This window comes from Esox lucius, chromosome 23 (genome assembly GCF_011004845.1).
Source record: "Esox lucius isolate fEsoLuc1 chromosome 23, fEsoLuc1.pri, whole genome shotgun sequence".
Taxonomy (NCBI): Eukaryota; Metazoa; Chordata; class Actinopteri; order Esociformes; family Esocidae; genus Esox; species Esox lucius.
In genome coordinates this window covers 6,083,441-6,097,839 of record NC_047591.1, presented here as the reverse complement: position 1 = coordinate 6,097,839, position 14,399 = coordinate 6,083,441, and the positions used below count along the sequence as shown (strand labels likewise).

At 40.0% G+C, this 14,399-nt stretch overlaps 1 protein-coding gene across 1 annotated transcript; it reads right to left on the bottom strand.

Moving 5' to 3' along the window:
- Positions 1 to 1,488: 1,488 nt before the first annotated feature.
- On the bottom strand, positions 1,489 to 14,127 carry LOC105026662 (transmembrane protease serine 9). Its single transcript, XM_029116973.2, has 10 exons — positions 14,045 to 14,127; positions 7,484 to 7,504; positions 7,191 to 7,350; positions 6,634 to 6,902; positions 6,382 to 6,521; positions 4,744 to 5,710; positions 4,468 to 4,639; positions 4,066 to 4,322; positions 2,008 to 2,105; positions 1,489 to 1,904 (listed from the first exon to the last, which is right to left on the bottom strand). Exons 1-10 carry the CDS (start codon positions 14,103 to 14,105, stop codon positions 1,530 to 1,532), a joined length of 2,520 nt encoding a protein of 839 aa, XP_028972806.2. The 5' UTR covers positions 14,106 to 14,127; the 3' UTR covers positions 1,489 to 1,529.
- Positions 14,128 to 14,399: the final 272 nt, after the last annotated feature.

The following is a 14,399-nucleotide window of genomic DNA, read 5'->3' as shown; positions in this document are numbered from 1 at the left end:
TCCAGTGCTCTTTAAAAAGACAGGATCTTAAACATTTGCTAAAAATGGTCAGTGACTCTTGTCCTAAATTTAAATGGAAGCTGCTTCCACAATTAGGGTTCCAAAATCAGGGAATTCTTTGAAGATCAGGGACTTCTTTGAAAGTCTTAGTGTGTATTTAAAAAAATATATTTACTCTGAAAATATTTGTTATTTTTTCTTTTCCCAGGGCTATTTGGCTATTGAGATGCTCAGTCTGATTCTGTTGACGTAAATTTGCAGATAATTGTATAGGAAGACCTGACTTTTACATTAGTGTCTGTTCCCTTCTTCCTGTCTGTGGGATGTTGAGTGGACAATTTCATGAATACCATAATAGCAGTTATAGGAAGTTACTAGCAACGCCACAATTTGCCCAATAATTGGCAGTAATGTAGTCCACAGTTTTTATTTCAAATTTTATTATTTGACAGGCAGTGAAAGAATGTCTAAACAGATAAAAGTCAGTGTTTTATAAGCAATATGATACAGAATAGCAAGCGAAAACAGTTCAGAAAAGGTTTTCACTTCCCCTAAAAGGATTTAGCATTTTCAAATGCAGAAAGGTATTCTAGGGGGAGAAAGATAGTTTTGGGGGGGAGTATAAGAAATGGAAGACCCCTGTGGTATGGAGAGATCCCCCCCCCCAGGTCACTCAGTCTCTAATGTCATGTTTGTCCCACCTTTTATGTACATGAACAAGATTTGATGCCAGATTTGTGTCTGCATTTTTGTAGTGTAACCGGTGAAAATGGCAGTTGTTGCACATCACCTTCCAAGGTAACCTGCTGACCAATACTTTACGTTGAACACTTATCACCTTAGGGCGCTGAGAGTTTCTCTTCGCTGGTGTAAATGGTAAATAATAGTATTTACATTTTATGTTGGTGCTAATTAAATGAAATTGTGTTCTCGACAGTGGATGTGGTCTAAATAGGCTCTATGGTACTGACAATGGAGGGAATGTTCACAATAGACCGCTGGAATGACACTGGTCTGAGATCTACTTCTAATTCATTTCCAGATCTTCCGGAGGTGTGCAATGTCCAATAGCATTATGATTCTAAAGTTATTTCTGCAGGCTGATAGAGAAAGGGAGGCAATCCTCATACTTCACACTCTAGATTTGGGTTCAGTTCACTTAAGAGATTTTGTTCAGAAAATATAACCATGTTTTGCTATGTGAGAACTTATGGCTTGAGTGAGACAATGGATGGATTAAAAAAGTTCTTGCAAAAAGTGGTGAAATGTATATCCCTGTCTTTTTCTGTGGAGGATAAATATGGATTTGTTGTTGAGTCTTCCTTTTTATGAACCCCTCCCCATGGTTTTATTTCTTGGAGCAGGAAATGGGTAGGGGCAATGATTTATTACAAATTTGAGCACAGACCTCTTGATGAGAAGATTATTTAAGTGAAGAAGATTTATCTTCAGTAAATATTTTCATAACATGAAAATTAACAACCCAATATTTATATTATTTATTGGCTTTGACATGGAATAGACAAAAATTAGGACAGGAGGACGGGGGAGAGCCAGAGCAGGAGGAGAGTGGACGAGTAGCCCTGGGACATTCCACTGCTGCCAATAACTGATGCAGTTGTTGTAGCGCTGGTGGTGCTAGTAGCATTGGTAGGGTTAGTGGCGTTGTTGGAGTTGATTTCAGTAGTGGGGGATAGGAGTGTTCCCAAAGTGTTAATCAGGAATGTCTTGAAGGAGGAGGTTTTGGTGAAGACTTGAATCTGGGGGGTGCTGGTACTCCTGCGTCGGCGAGCGTTGCTGAGACTTGTCGTGTTAAGGGTAGTGGCGTTGCTGGGAAGAGTCAACACAGCAGCCTGGTACCATGAGTTGCCCACCTGACACATCAGAGGACCACCCACATCCCCCTGTAAAGCAGAGAAAAGCATGGGTCCACATAGTCATATGATTATGAAAACATGACTTCAGTGATTTACAGGCAATTATACAGTATGTCCATATTGACTGTACCTGCAGTAGTGTCACAGCTCCTGTACAAATGCTATTCGTAGATGAAACATTGACACAGTCCACTACAGATGTCTGGGTCTGCTGCAGGGCTTGCTCAGCTGAGGACAGGGAGACAGAAATGTTTGTACCTTATTATATCCATGCTTGTTGCACATAGGACAAGAGACATTTGTGTCTCTGACTTTACTAAAGTGGGCATTGCTTATGATGGGGCAGCAACCTATACCGAAAATTCATTATTCTCTTTTTATTGTAATGTAAAACCTGTGGTATTCCATTGTTTTTAATACAGTTGTTAATATGTATTAACATTGCAGTTACACAGTAATAAGTGTCAACTTAACCACATAATTAATGATGAGGAACAGGTGTGTCGATGGTGTGTGGAGGTGCAATCATTTCCTGCCAGCTATTAGCACGCCCACGAGGTAAATTGACTTGGGATGAATTTCGTCAAATTGGAAGAAGTTATTTCTAAAGGAAGCTTTTAAATAATAGTCAAAAATCTATGCTTGATAATTTGTGAAAAATCAAGTTGAGGCTCTTATATTATAATGGAGAATGTACTGTTTGGACATGGGATGAAACTGTCAAATTTGAAAAAGCAATTTTGAAAAGAAACTTTATAATTATCCTAAGAATTTTGTACCAAATTTTTTTGTGAAAAATCTAAGTTGAGGCTTTTAGATAATGTCATGAGGAATATATGGATGCGATTTGCGATGAATCTCTCAAAATCAGAAAAATCGTATGTATATATATATTTTTTATATTAGTAAAAAATCTCCGCTTAATTTTTTGTGAAGAATCTTAGTTGATGCTCCTAGACATTGTCATGTAGACTACATTGGTGAGATTTGAGATGGAAATCTGAAATTATTAAATATCTATTTCAAGTAATAACCTATCAACTGTATTAGAAAAAGCCATCGTTCTGAGGACTGCACTTTTACCCCGGTCCCCAAGTTGTCCTTTCTCCGGCACGTTGATATAGCCTTGTCCGACACACTGCAGTCGGCAGACCAATGACAATTTTACCGGTACATGGGAGTAGTCAAATGTCCATGGCAATAGCAAACAGCAACTGGTCTGGTGGCTGACATTTGGTGTTCAGTGCCCTTGGTCCTATTGATCAGGAATTTATAATGCAGATGCCCATTGGGTAATTGCAGGACTTATAACAACCACATGCCTAGTAACTAAGACGTACCAACCAGTCGCCTTGTTCCCCAGGGATGATTGAGTTATCGTTTTGTTTAAAATTCTAATGTTTTGTTGACTGTGATCTTTTTATTAATTTTTATAATTAAAAATGTGATGAAAGAAATATAAAAATATTTGTTTCATATAGCCAGAATGCATTTCATGAAGGTTTAAACATGTTAAGTAACAAAAGTATTGGTATATGTTGTAACACTTGTGGCATTTTATTTTTTACATTGTGCCCTGTCATATAATTAACTTATCTTAGGGTTTCACTTTGTGAATGAAACACAGTTTTGGGTAACTTAACATGTTTTCCTTCCTGTGACTTTTTTTGAGAAACAAGCCTGGCTTACATGACCTACATTACTCAGTAAGTGCTGTGACTGGTCTGGTCAGGATCCTTGTGTAACCCCAATATTCACTCAGAAAATGTGTAAGCATTTTGATTGGCTCTTATTTACTAGCAATTTGCAAACACAACACCGTGAGATATCTCACATATTTGCATGTATTGTAATAGATATTTTTGAGGTAAACATGACAGTTTGTTTTTGTGGGGAGGTGGATTAGTAAAACATCGATTTTGATTAATTCTATTTGAAAGTGGGATATCCAACCCGTAGTGTGCATCCCCATCACGGTCAGTGCCTATTACCATAAACTTCAAAATACCCTTTTCTTCCAGAAATCAGGAGGACTTCTGCAAAAGTGTCAGTCAGGCTCCTGAGGAACCTTTATTTTTAAGAGTGTATAAAGGGTTATGTGGACCAACTGCCATTGTTTATCAAATTCTTTCAGAGATATACACATCTTTCACTTTTTTATTTCATTTCAGAGAGTCCATCCACTCACCTCCACCCTGTCCTGTGGCCCAGCCAGCCACCCAGCAGTTAGTCCCTACACTGAAGGTGTTGGTTCCCTGATCCAGACAGATAGGCTGGATGTAGTTAGATAATGTGGGTTTGTTGGCCAGTCGGAGAATGGCCACGTTGTTGCCCGTCAAGTTGCTCATTGTGATGTTGATGACATTCAGTTTCACCTCATTTGGGTTGGTGCCGTTTTGATTCAGACGACCCAGGATCACAGTCCACAGAGAGGCATTGGGCTGGCTGGAAAGATGGAATGAGGTGTTTTTTTGTGAGGTGGACAAAGCTCTTCATTTTCATTGTTGTGTAATGCTTTAGGAGTTCTGAATTAGGCTTTCCAGTATTCCAGTGTTTCCAGTATTAGGTGACTATATAAGAGTGAACGTACCTGGATATGCAGCCAGCGTCACTCATGACAGAATTCAGCGTGACTAACGTGCCCCCACAGACGTGCACGCCATTTATCTGCAGACTGGCTATCCAGGGCCACAAGCCTGCTGTCGCTATTGACATTCCCACACCAACACCCAAGTTCAATGGGGCGGACCCACAGACCACAGCTACAGAGACAGATCATATTCAGTGATCCAACAGTCAGATCAGTTGCAGAGGGATTCTATATAAGGTGTAACCATAAGCACGTTAAATCTATAGGTATACATACGAGCAGGTGTGGTAGGAGTAGTTGTGCTGGTGGTTGTAGGGGCAGCTGTGGTTGTAGATGTAGCTGTGGTCGTAAAGGTAGCTGTGGTCGTAAAGGTAGCTGTGGTTGTAGAGTTAGCTGTGGTTGTAGAGTTAGCTGTGGTTGTAGAGGTAGCTGTGGTTGTAGAGGTAGCTGTGATTTTAGGGGCAGCTGTGGTTGTAGAGTTAGCTGTGGTTGTAGAGTTAGCTGTGGTTGTAGAGTTAGCTGTGGTTGTAGAGTTAGCTGTGGTTGTAGAGTTAGCTGTGGTTGTAGAGTTAGCTGTGGTTGTAGAGTTAGCTGTGGTTGTAGAGGTAGCTGTGGTTGTAGAGGTAGCTGTGGTTTTAGGGGCAGCTGTGATTTTAAGGGCAGCTGTGGTTGTAGAGTTAGCTGTGGTTGTAGAGTTAGCTGTGATTTTAGGGGCAGCTGTGATTTTAGGGGCAGCTGTGGTTGTAGAGTTAGCTGTGGTTGTAGAGTTAGCTGTAGTTGTAGAGTTGGCTGTGGTTGTAGAGTTGGCTGTGGTTGTAGAGTTGGCTGTGGTTGTAGAGTTGGCTGTGGTTGTAGAGTTGGCTGTGGTTGTAGAGTTGGCTGTGGTTGTAGAGTTGGCTGTGGTTGTAGAGTTGGCTGTGGTTGTAGGGGCAGCTGTGGTTTTAGGGGCAGCTGTGGTTGTAGTTTGGATTGTCAGACTTGTACAGGTGGCACTGGTGGAGGTTGTAGGGGCTGGAAGACCAGGGCAGGTGAAGTTGAGATCAGAGTCAGTCCCATTGGAGCAGAAGGGGATGAAGCCTGGCTGGTTGGTGCTAATTATGCTGTTGATCCAGGTCTGGTACTGGGACACTCTGGCATAGACTCCTGGGATATTTGGCTGGGCACAGCCGTCTCCGAAACTCACAATACCAGACTGGATCCAGCGACCAGCCTGTTTGCTCACCATCGCACCTCCTGAGTCCCCCTATGCATAGACATTATTGTATTATAAATACAATTTTAATTTAATTAATTATGAAAAATATTGGATGATTTTTCTAGATTAGTCAGAGTCACAAATGAGGAAGTATTTTTGCTGGACCGCATAAGCGGCGCCAGCCAATAAGCGCGAATGTCTCTTACTGATTGAGTGAGTGAGTGAGTGAGTGACTACCCTTTGTTAAATAGCGTAGTGGTTAGAGAAGTGGACTTGTGAATTATAGGTCCTGAGTTCGTATCCTGTCGCAGGCAAAGCGAAGTATGCATTATGAATTATTCTGTATAGTTGAAAACTTTTTTTTTACCAGAACCGTTAGTATTTACATTATAGTAAGCCAGAAATAAAAGTTATATTGCGACTGTTCCTGGTGGATTTTCGAAGTACGCAGAATTAGGTCATGATAGAGACAAGAGGCTATACTGACACCCAGCAAATCTACAGCTCCATGGTGTATGATTAACGACACAGCCTTTAATGTGGGCGACCTGGGTTCAAATCTCAACACTTTCTATTGCGGGCCGGATGAATTAGGCTTGCCTGGTTTTTTGTTAACAGAGCATCCAAAAATGCTTTTTAGACAAGGTAGGTATGATAATCGCTGAGGATTTGTCCCAAAGTGTATTTCACTCAGACTGTAATAAGCTCTGAGATTTTACCTGACAGGAATCCTTTCCTCCAGCTGACAGACCGGCACAGATCATGTTGTTAGTGATTGTGCCAACTCCATAGCCACAGTTACACTGCCTGTTCCCCACTACTGGTATAGACACTTCCTGTAGTGTGTTTGAGACGGACCCTAAAGACATGGAAGACACATTCACACAATTAAGGAAAACATTTTACACAGATTAAGAATACATGTAATATTATTGACGTTCCATTAGATTTTTATCTCATCATGATCTAACCTCCACTGCTAGTAGTGCCCCAGCCAGTGACCCAGCTAGTAGTTCCTGTGTAGAAGGTGCTGGCTGATGCAGCTAAACAGACCGGCTGGATAAAGTTGGTAAAAGTCACTGTGGAGGACAGCTTCAGCAGGCACAAGTCGTTGTCATTGGTACTGCTGCTGTAGTTGGGGTGGACGGTGATCTGAGATACCGTCAGGCTCACTGAGTTTGGGTTGGAGCCTTGCAGGTCCTGGAGGCCCAAGACGACCCGCAAATTCGAGGGAATGGAGCTGGGGGAAAATGAAGTTACAACTGTATTAAATGTTTGAAGGGCCATTAGTAACCACCTGAGAAATGTTTTGTATTATCTTAATTAAAAAACCTGTTATAATTAATATTTTAAAAACTGGAAGCAAAGGATGTACAGAAAAGTCAGTTTCCAAAATGTTTTTCCAAACCTTGTGTTTTTTGTATGATCACAAGAACATTAGGTATTGTTATTATTATTATTGAAATAATTCAATATGACTAAAAAATTGTCCATTCATATTTGACTGAAGTATTGTATAGGTCCTAACCGGAAGCAGTGAGCAGCTGTCAGCACCCACTGATTATTGATGAGGGAGCCGCCACAAAAATGGTTGCCGGATGATTGTAGACTGGCCTGCCATGGCCAGCTTCCAGGAGGGGCTGTCTGACCCCCCACAATCTTAGTGTTGAGAGGAGGGATACCACACACTACAGATACAGATGGACGAGGGATCAAAATACTGCATACACAGAACGTGAAGAGATTTAATGCTCACTAATATGGTTGTATCATTCAGTTTGGTATAGAAAGGATAACATTGAAAGGGGGGGGGGGGCTTACCAGCCAACTGAGAGAGAGACCCTGAGAAATATAAAGAAATAATGTTTGATTAGTCACCATTTGGAGACGTACTTCATTATCTAATTATTGAATATTTTTACTGACTATATATTAAGTGTTTCCTGACAGTAGCGTACATATTGTTGCAGCATACCAAAACTGCAGCTGTCAAAAAGAGTTATACCACTATGTACATTACCTAACCGTACTTATACACTCAAAATTGTCCAGAATGTTTGTTCCACATTTATGAGCACATTACCAACTGTATATTTGGTGGACAGCCTAGCAGTTAGATTGGTGGATCACTAGCTGGAGCCTGGAAGATAATGACCTCCACTTGATCAGAGAACTAACCCCTAATTATTCCAGGGTTAACATAAAACATTTCTGTGACCCCACTCTACAAGAGTGTCTCAGGGAGAGTGGAATATGTAAAAACATCTTTGCATGTAGCACCAACACATTTTTAAAACACTTGTGCATCTTTGTGGAACTGGACAAATACTGTGTAAGCACTCTATTTGCAAATAGGATTCTTTCAGCGTTAGTAAATGTTCTTTATAATTTAAATGAAGAAATATTAATTATGAAATGTATGAATTAGTTAAATTGCCAGTATGTAAGATTTTTACAGTACTCCTAGCTTAAAAAAGAGCAAAAATGACCAGCAGACGTCTGCAGTAAATTATTTAAAACATGGTAATGTTTTAAATAATATCTTTCTACAAAATATATCAGAGTGAAATTATTCCACATTTAAACTTCCTTGCCGGTCTGTCTATTTATTAACAGGGACTTGTAATCAGTGCTTGACATTAACTTTTTTGCTCACCAGCCACTGGGGCTAGTGGGTTCTAGTCACTCAACATTTTCACTAGCCACCATTTTGTTGTTCGAGAATGATGTTTTATATGATAAAATTGGACTGTGGTGTGCTACGACTTAGCCTGTCTTGTTCACTGGTTCAGTCACTGGCGCGCAAGGCCATAAGCCTAACACAAATGGAACAGAATCAAACACTGTATGCAGGTAGTGCTCATGGGGGTTGTAGGGACGTAGCTCATAGTGTCACTGTCATTTCAATTAGATTACAATTGTAAAGAAAATTGTGTGTGTGTGTACAAACCCGATTCCAAAAAGGTTGGGACACTGTACAAATTGTGAGTAAAAAAGGAATGGAATAATTTACATATCTCATAAACGAATGTTCAAAGTGAGACATGTTGTAATGTCATGCCAAATATTGGTTCATTTTGGATTTCATGAGAGCTACACATTCCAAAAAAGTTGGGACAGATAAGAAACAGCTGGAGGACCAATTTGCAACTTAGTATGTCAATTGGCAACATGATTGGGTATAAGAAGAGCCTCTCAGAGTGGCAGTGTCACTCAGAAATCAAGATGGGCAGAGGATCACCAATTCCCCCAATGCTGCAGCGAAAGAGAGTGGAGCAATATCAGAAAGGAGTTTCTCAGAGAAAAATTGCAAAGAGTTTGAAGTTATCATCATCTACAGTGCATAAAATCATCCAAAGATTCAGAGAATCTGGAACAATCTCTGTGCGTAAGGGTCAAGGCCGGAAAACCATACTGGATGCCCGTGATCTTCGGGCCCTCAGACGGCACTGCATCACATACAGGAATGATACTGTAATGGAAATCACAACATGGGCTCAGGAATACTTCCAGAAAACCTTGTCGGTGAACACAATCCACCGTGCCATTCGCCGTTGCCACCTAAAACACTATAGATCAAAAAGGAAGCTGTATCTAAACAGGATCCAGAAGCGCAGGTGTTTCCTCTGGGCCAAGGATCATTTAAAATGGACTGTGGCAAAGTGGAAAAGAGTTCTGTGGTCAGACGAATCAAAATTTGAAGGACAACCCAAGTTGTTATCAGCGCTCAGTTCAGAAGCCTGCATCTCTGATGGTATGGGGTTGTATGAGTTGGGTCCTCATTGGACCAGATGGCTAACTAGTTTTGAGTTGTTTGTGGATGGAAAAGGCATGATTCTATCCGTAGACGTGGCAGAAGCTACAAAACAACGAAGGGCACTGCTTCTACAGGTGCATCTAAAAAAATATATATATATTGTGGAAAAGTTCATTTTCTCTGGTAATTCAAATAAAAAAGTGACACCTTCATATATTCTAGATTATTTACACATAAAGTGAAACATTTCAAGGCTTTTGTGTTTCAGTCTTGATGATTACGGCTTACAGTTCATGGAAATCAAAAATCCAGTATCTCAAAATATTTTCCAACACTTCCCTTGCAGTCAAATTTCCATGGATATTCTTTGCTACAGCACTCTGCGAACTGCCGGCCCTTTCAGCAATTACCTTCTGTGGTTTACCCTCCTTGTGGAGGTGTGAATGAGTGTCTCCTGTCAGCAGTCTTCTTCATGATTGTGGTTGTGTATAGTGAAGGTTCAGGGAGTTAATTAGCTAATTAGGGCTCTTCTCAAGTTGACATTTCTGTATTGTACATTTTTTATTTTAATATTTTGAGTTACTGGATTTTTTATTTCCATGTGCTGTAAGACGTTATCATGATTGAAACAAAAACTACTTGAAATATTTCACTTTGTGTAATGAAAATAAAATATATGAAGGTGTCACTTTTAGATCTGAAAGGAAATGACCTTTTACACAATATTCAATTTATTTTAGATACATCATGCAGGGGCAGACGTACAAGATATCTTCTCTACACTGGCGGACCGACAGATTATGACCAGGCAGTAATAGCACAGAATACATCATATCTCAGGTGAATACATCATTTGCCAGACAGACATTCTCCCAACTATATGTTCTCAATATATATGCTGACTCTGGGTGATGTAATCTGGAATCACAATGTCAGTTTTCTCTGTTTTGCTGATGACACACAGTTATATATTTCAATGAAGCATGGAGAAGCCCCAAAATTAGCTACTTTGGAAGCGTTTCAGATATTAGGAAGTCGATGACGGAGAACTTCTTGGTTTTAAACTCAAGGAAAACAGAAATACTAGTTTTAGGACCCAAGAAACAAAGAGCTTTGTTGGCAGATCTCACTGTGAACCTCAACGGCTGCATGGTCGTATCCCCAAAAAATGTAAGAAACCTCTGCATTACCCTTGACCCTGACCTCTCCTTTGATGAACATATAAAGTATGTCTCAAGAGTTGCTTATTTTCATCTTCGAAACATTGCAAAAATCTAACTTTCTATCAAAAACTGATTTAGAAAAACTAATCCATGCTTTTGTTACTTCTAGATTAGATTACTGCAATGCTCTTCTTTCCGGTTACCTTGATAAATCAATAAATAAACAGTGCACAGGGCTGCTAGAATCCTAACTAGAACTAAAACATTTGAACACATTACTTCAGTACTAGCCTCTTTACACTGGCTCTATGCGAAGGAGATGTGTTGCACTGCGTGAGGCAATTGGTGGTCACACCAGATACTGACTGGTTTTCAGAACCCCCCCAATAGAGTGAAACTGCACACTTTTTGAGTGGCCTAAGGCACACCTGTGCAAAAATCATGCTGTCTAATCAGCATCTCGATATGCCACACCTGTGAGACGGATGGATTATCTCAGCAAAGGAGAAGTACTCACTAACACAGATTTAGACAGAGAGAAATAGGCCTTTTGTGTACATAGAGAAAGTCTTAGATCTTTGAGTTCAGCTCATGATAAATGGGGGCAAAAACAAAACTGTTGCGATTATAATTTTTTTCAGTGTAAATACATTTGATTGAATGATTGAACAGAGACAGAAGACATGCATCAATTTGTTACTTGTTTGAGAAGGGCAGTGAATGACTCTGGATTTGGAGGGGAAAAGGACAATCAAATTAGAGATGCGGTTTTGAGCAGGTCTAAAGGTCTAAACTTGTTCGATGGAGCTGGCAGCACAATGTGAACAGGCTGAATTACAAATGTCTTCTATGCATGTGGGCTTGGATGTTAAAGGGAGAGAGACCGTGATTTGTGTGTCCAAGAAGATGTGATAAGAAAACAAAGACAAACTAGTCATAGAAGAGAGGATGCCGTTAAAGTATGCTACCGATGTGGACATGCAGATCACTTTGCAAAGGACCCTGTTTGCCCTGCATGGGGAACAGCATGTCGGAAATGCAACGGGAAAGACCATTTATCCAAAATGTGTAAAACCAAAGGTAGTATGAAGCTGACAATGAAATGTGTAGAATCTAAAGTGATCTGAAGGAGAAGGGAATAGGTCCTACAGCCAATAGCGTCAGGGCTGTCGTTGTGGCAAGAGAGGGTGAAAAAGCATCTGAGGTGTGCGATTTTCTGGACCGCATTGTGCTCCAATCTCAGAGCCTCTCCAGAGACTGACAAAGAAGGATGTCATTTCGGACCTGAGCAGTAGGCAGCATTTGAGACCCTGAAGGGAAAATTATCAGAAGCAACAACGTTGGCCTATTCCGATAAGGACACTCCCACAAAATTGCTGATGCTGGACCTGTGGGCTTCAGTGTGGTGCTTGTACAAGACCAGGGAGGTGAAATGGTGCCAGTCTGTAATGTAAACAGAAGTCTGAGAGACTGCAAACAGTGACACTCACAGACTGAGCGTGAGGCACTCGTGTTGGTTTGAGCGTGTGAGAGGCTACACCCATACGTATATGAGTGGAGGTTTGAGTTGCTGACTGACCACAAGCCCATAGAAACAATCTATGGCCTACGCTCAAAGCCATGTGCACGCATTGAGAGTCCAGTATACACACCGGTTGCTGTTGAACTATGTCATAGGTCAGATAGTGCTCAGGGCGACATCTAAACTTTAAAGTTTGAGTGAACATAATTCAACTTTGAATTACCATATATTCCACATTAACATTACACTGTTTGTGAATTAAAATATATCATAAGGCCTTTCTTAGAGGGCCTACATATACCCTAATTCAGTAGTATGAAACTCTGACTAACAAATCAAGCCAGCAAATCACATTATGTTCAAACTCATCCATTTAGTTTTACATGAATTCAAATAGAATTATTTGTTTTTTTAGCACATTTTCCAGTGGATAGGGAGTCACTGCTCTAAAATGATTGTGGCAACTTTTACAGGTACAATATCTGTCAAAAATATTTGATTTATTTGACCATTATTTTACAGAGGGTCAAAAACAGGATCCAAGGTCTCTTTTTCAGATTAGCCCTCATAAAATATCCAAGTTGCATTATACACAAAAAATGAAGTGCGATTAGAGGATCCTTTCGGGGTCATCCCTTGAAACTAAGGTGAAATTCCTATAAGTTCTTTAAGGAAATATGTGTGAAGAACCTTGAGGAATAATTAAGTTACCTCACGATATACATTAAAAGAACCTCTAACCCTATACAGTTAGGTCCAGAAATATTTGGACACTGAAACAGAATTTTGGTTCTTTACGCCACAACTAGCGTAGTGTTTAGAGAAGCGGACTTGTGAATTATAGTTCCTGAGTTCGTATCTCCTCACAGGTGAAGCGATGTACGCATTATGAATTATTCCATATAGATGAAAACTTTGTTGGCTGAAACCGTTAGTATCTATGTTATGGCAACCCAGAAATAAAACAGTTTACGGTGGATTTCTGGTGGATTTTCAAAGTACGTATCCGTGCATGCGTTTTGGGTCAGGATAGACAAACACATTTGCTGGCTTAACAACGTAGTTACGATATCTTTACCCTTAACTGAAACTGTATACGGTTAAATTGTGACTGTTTCTGGCATGGAAAAGTTAATCTTCAGTCTCACTAGAAATTGCTCAATTCTCATGATTATTCCAAGGAAGTTAATAGATACTAATAAGCCTATTTAACACAATCCTTAATGGAGTCTAGCGACTGCTGAAACTTGTAATGCCGTGGCGTAGTGGTTAACAACAGTGTCTCATATGGAAGACCTACGTTTAAATCTATTGAGAGTAACAACATTAATTATTTCTGATAGATTCCTCAATTCTCTCGTCTTTTCACTTTATGACGCCTATGTTGAAAGTTATTGTATAAATGTCATTAACGAATGAAAGAAAAAAGTATGTTGTTTTTCCATGAAAGAAAAAAATACGTTCTTATGCCATGAAATGAAAGACTCGCTTTAGTAGAGTTAGTAGATACCGGTAAAGCTTATTACTGGCTAATACGCTGTTAAAACAGCCAGTGGCAAACGCAATACATAGCCGCTAACAACACAGTTACCATGACCCGGTTTCAAAACTCGAGATGGCAATACTTTCTATTGCGGTCCGGCTGAACTAGGATTGTCTGGTTTCTTGTTCGTCCATCTGATCAGACAGTCATTTGTATTCTATTTAATGAAAAGGTCTGTAATAATGGGTGTCCGTGGGTCACCGGTTTGGTCTAACAAGATATTTTTCTGTGTCATAATGCACGTGAAATCCCTTGGACTTTGACTGTCTTCATTTGCTATGCCTAAATTCCATAATGCAAGCATGTATGGCCTAAAAGCATTCCATAACTTGATCTACTCCTGAACTCAAAAGTTAATAATATAATGCAGTGCAATAATGTCATTTTTGTCTCTTACCATTTGAAAGAAGAGTCACTAGGAGAGAAACCCAGCAGATTGCTTTGTAAACTTCCATCATTTAAATGCCAGTTGCAACAACCTGTCTGTCCTGCTTGTTTATGGGTTTATATACTACTGTCGGCTTCCACTCCTCCCCTCTTATCTTTCTATCTTGCTTATAGATCAGATTAGTTTCTAACTTTATGGACACAATAATTAGTTCACCAGCATGATTCACCAGCATGATGGTTGACACAGTTTGTTTGGACATTAGGCAATCAAATTCAAAGCAAGAGACTAAACCGTACAGTAACTACAATGTTGCAATTGTGGAATTTCCAGCACACACACATAAATCTTTGAGACAGCCCCC

Bases quoted from the DNA above. Each gene is read 5' to 3' on its own strand.
- LOC105026662 (XM_029116973.2), bottom strand. From the start codon at position 14,105: ATGATGGAAGTTTACAAAGCAATCTGCTGGGTTTCTCTCCTAGTGACT. The intron at 4,640-4,743 runs GTATGTATACCT...CTGTCTCTGTAG, and splicing joins TACTCCTACCACACCTGCTC to CTGTGGTCTGTGGGTCCGCC. The intron at 1,905-2,007 runs GTACAGTCAATA...TCTGCTTTACAG, and splicing joins GAGCTGTGACACTACTGCAG to GGGGATGTGGGTGGTCCTCT.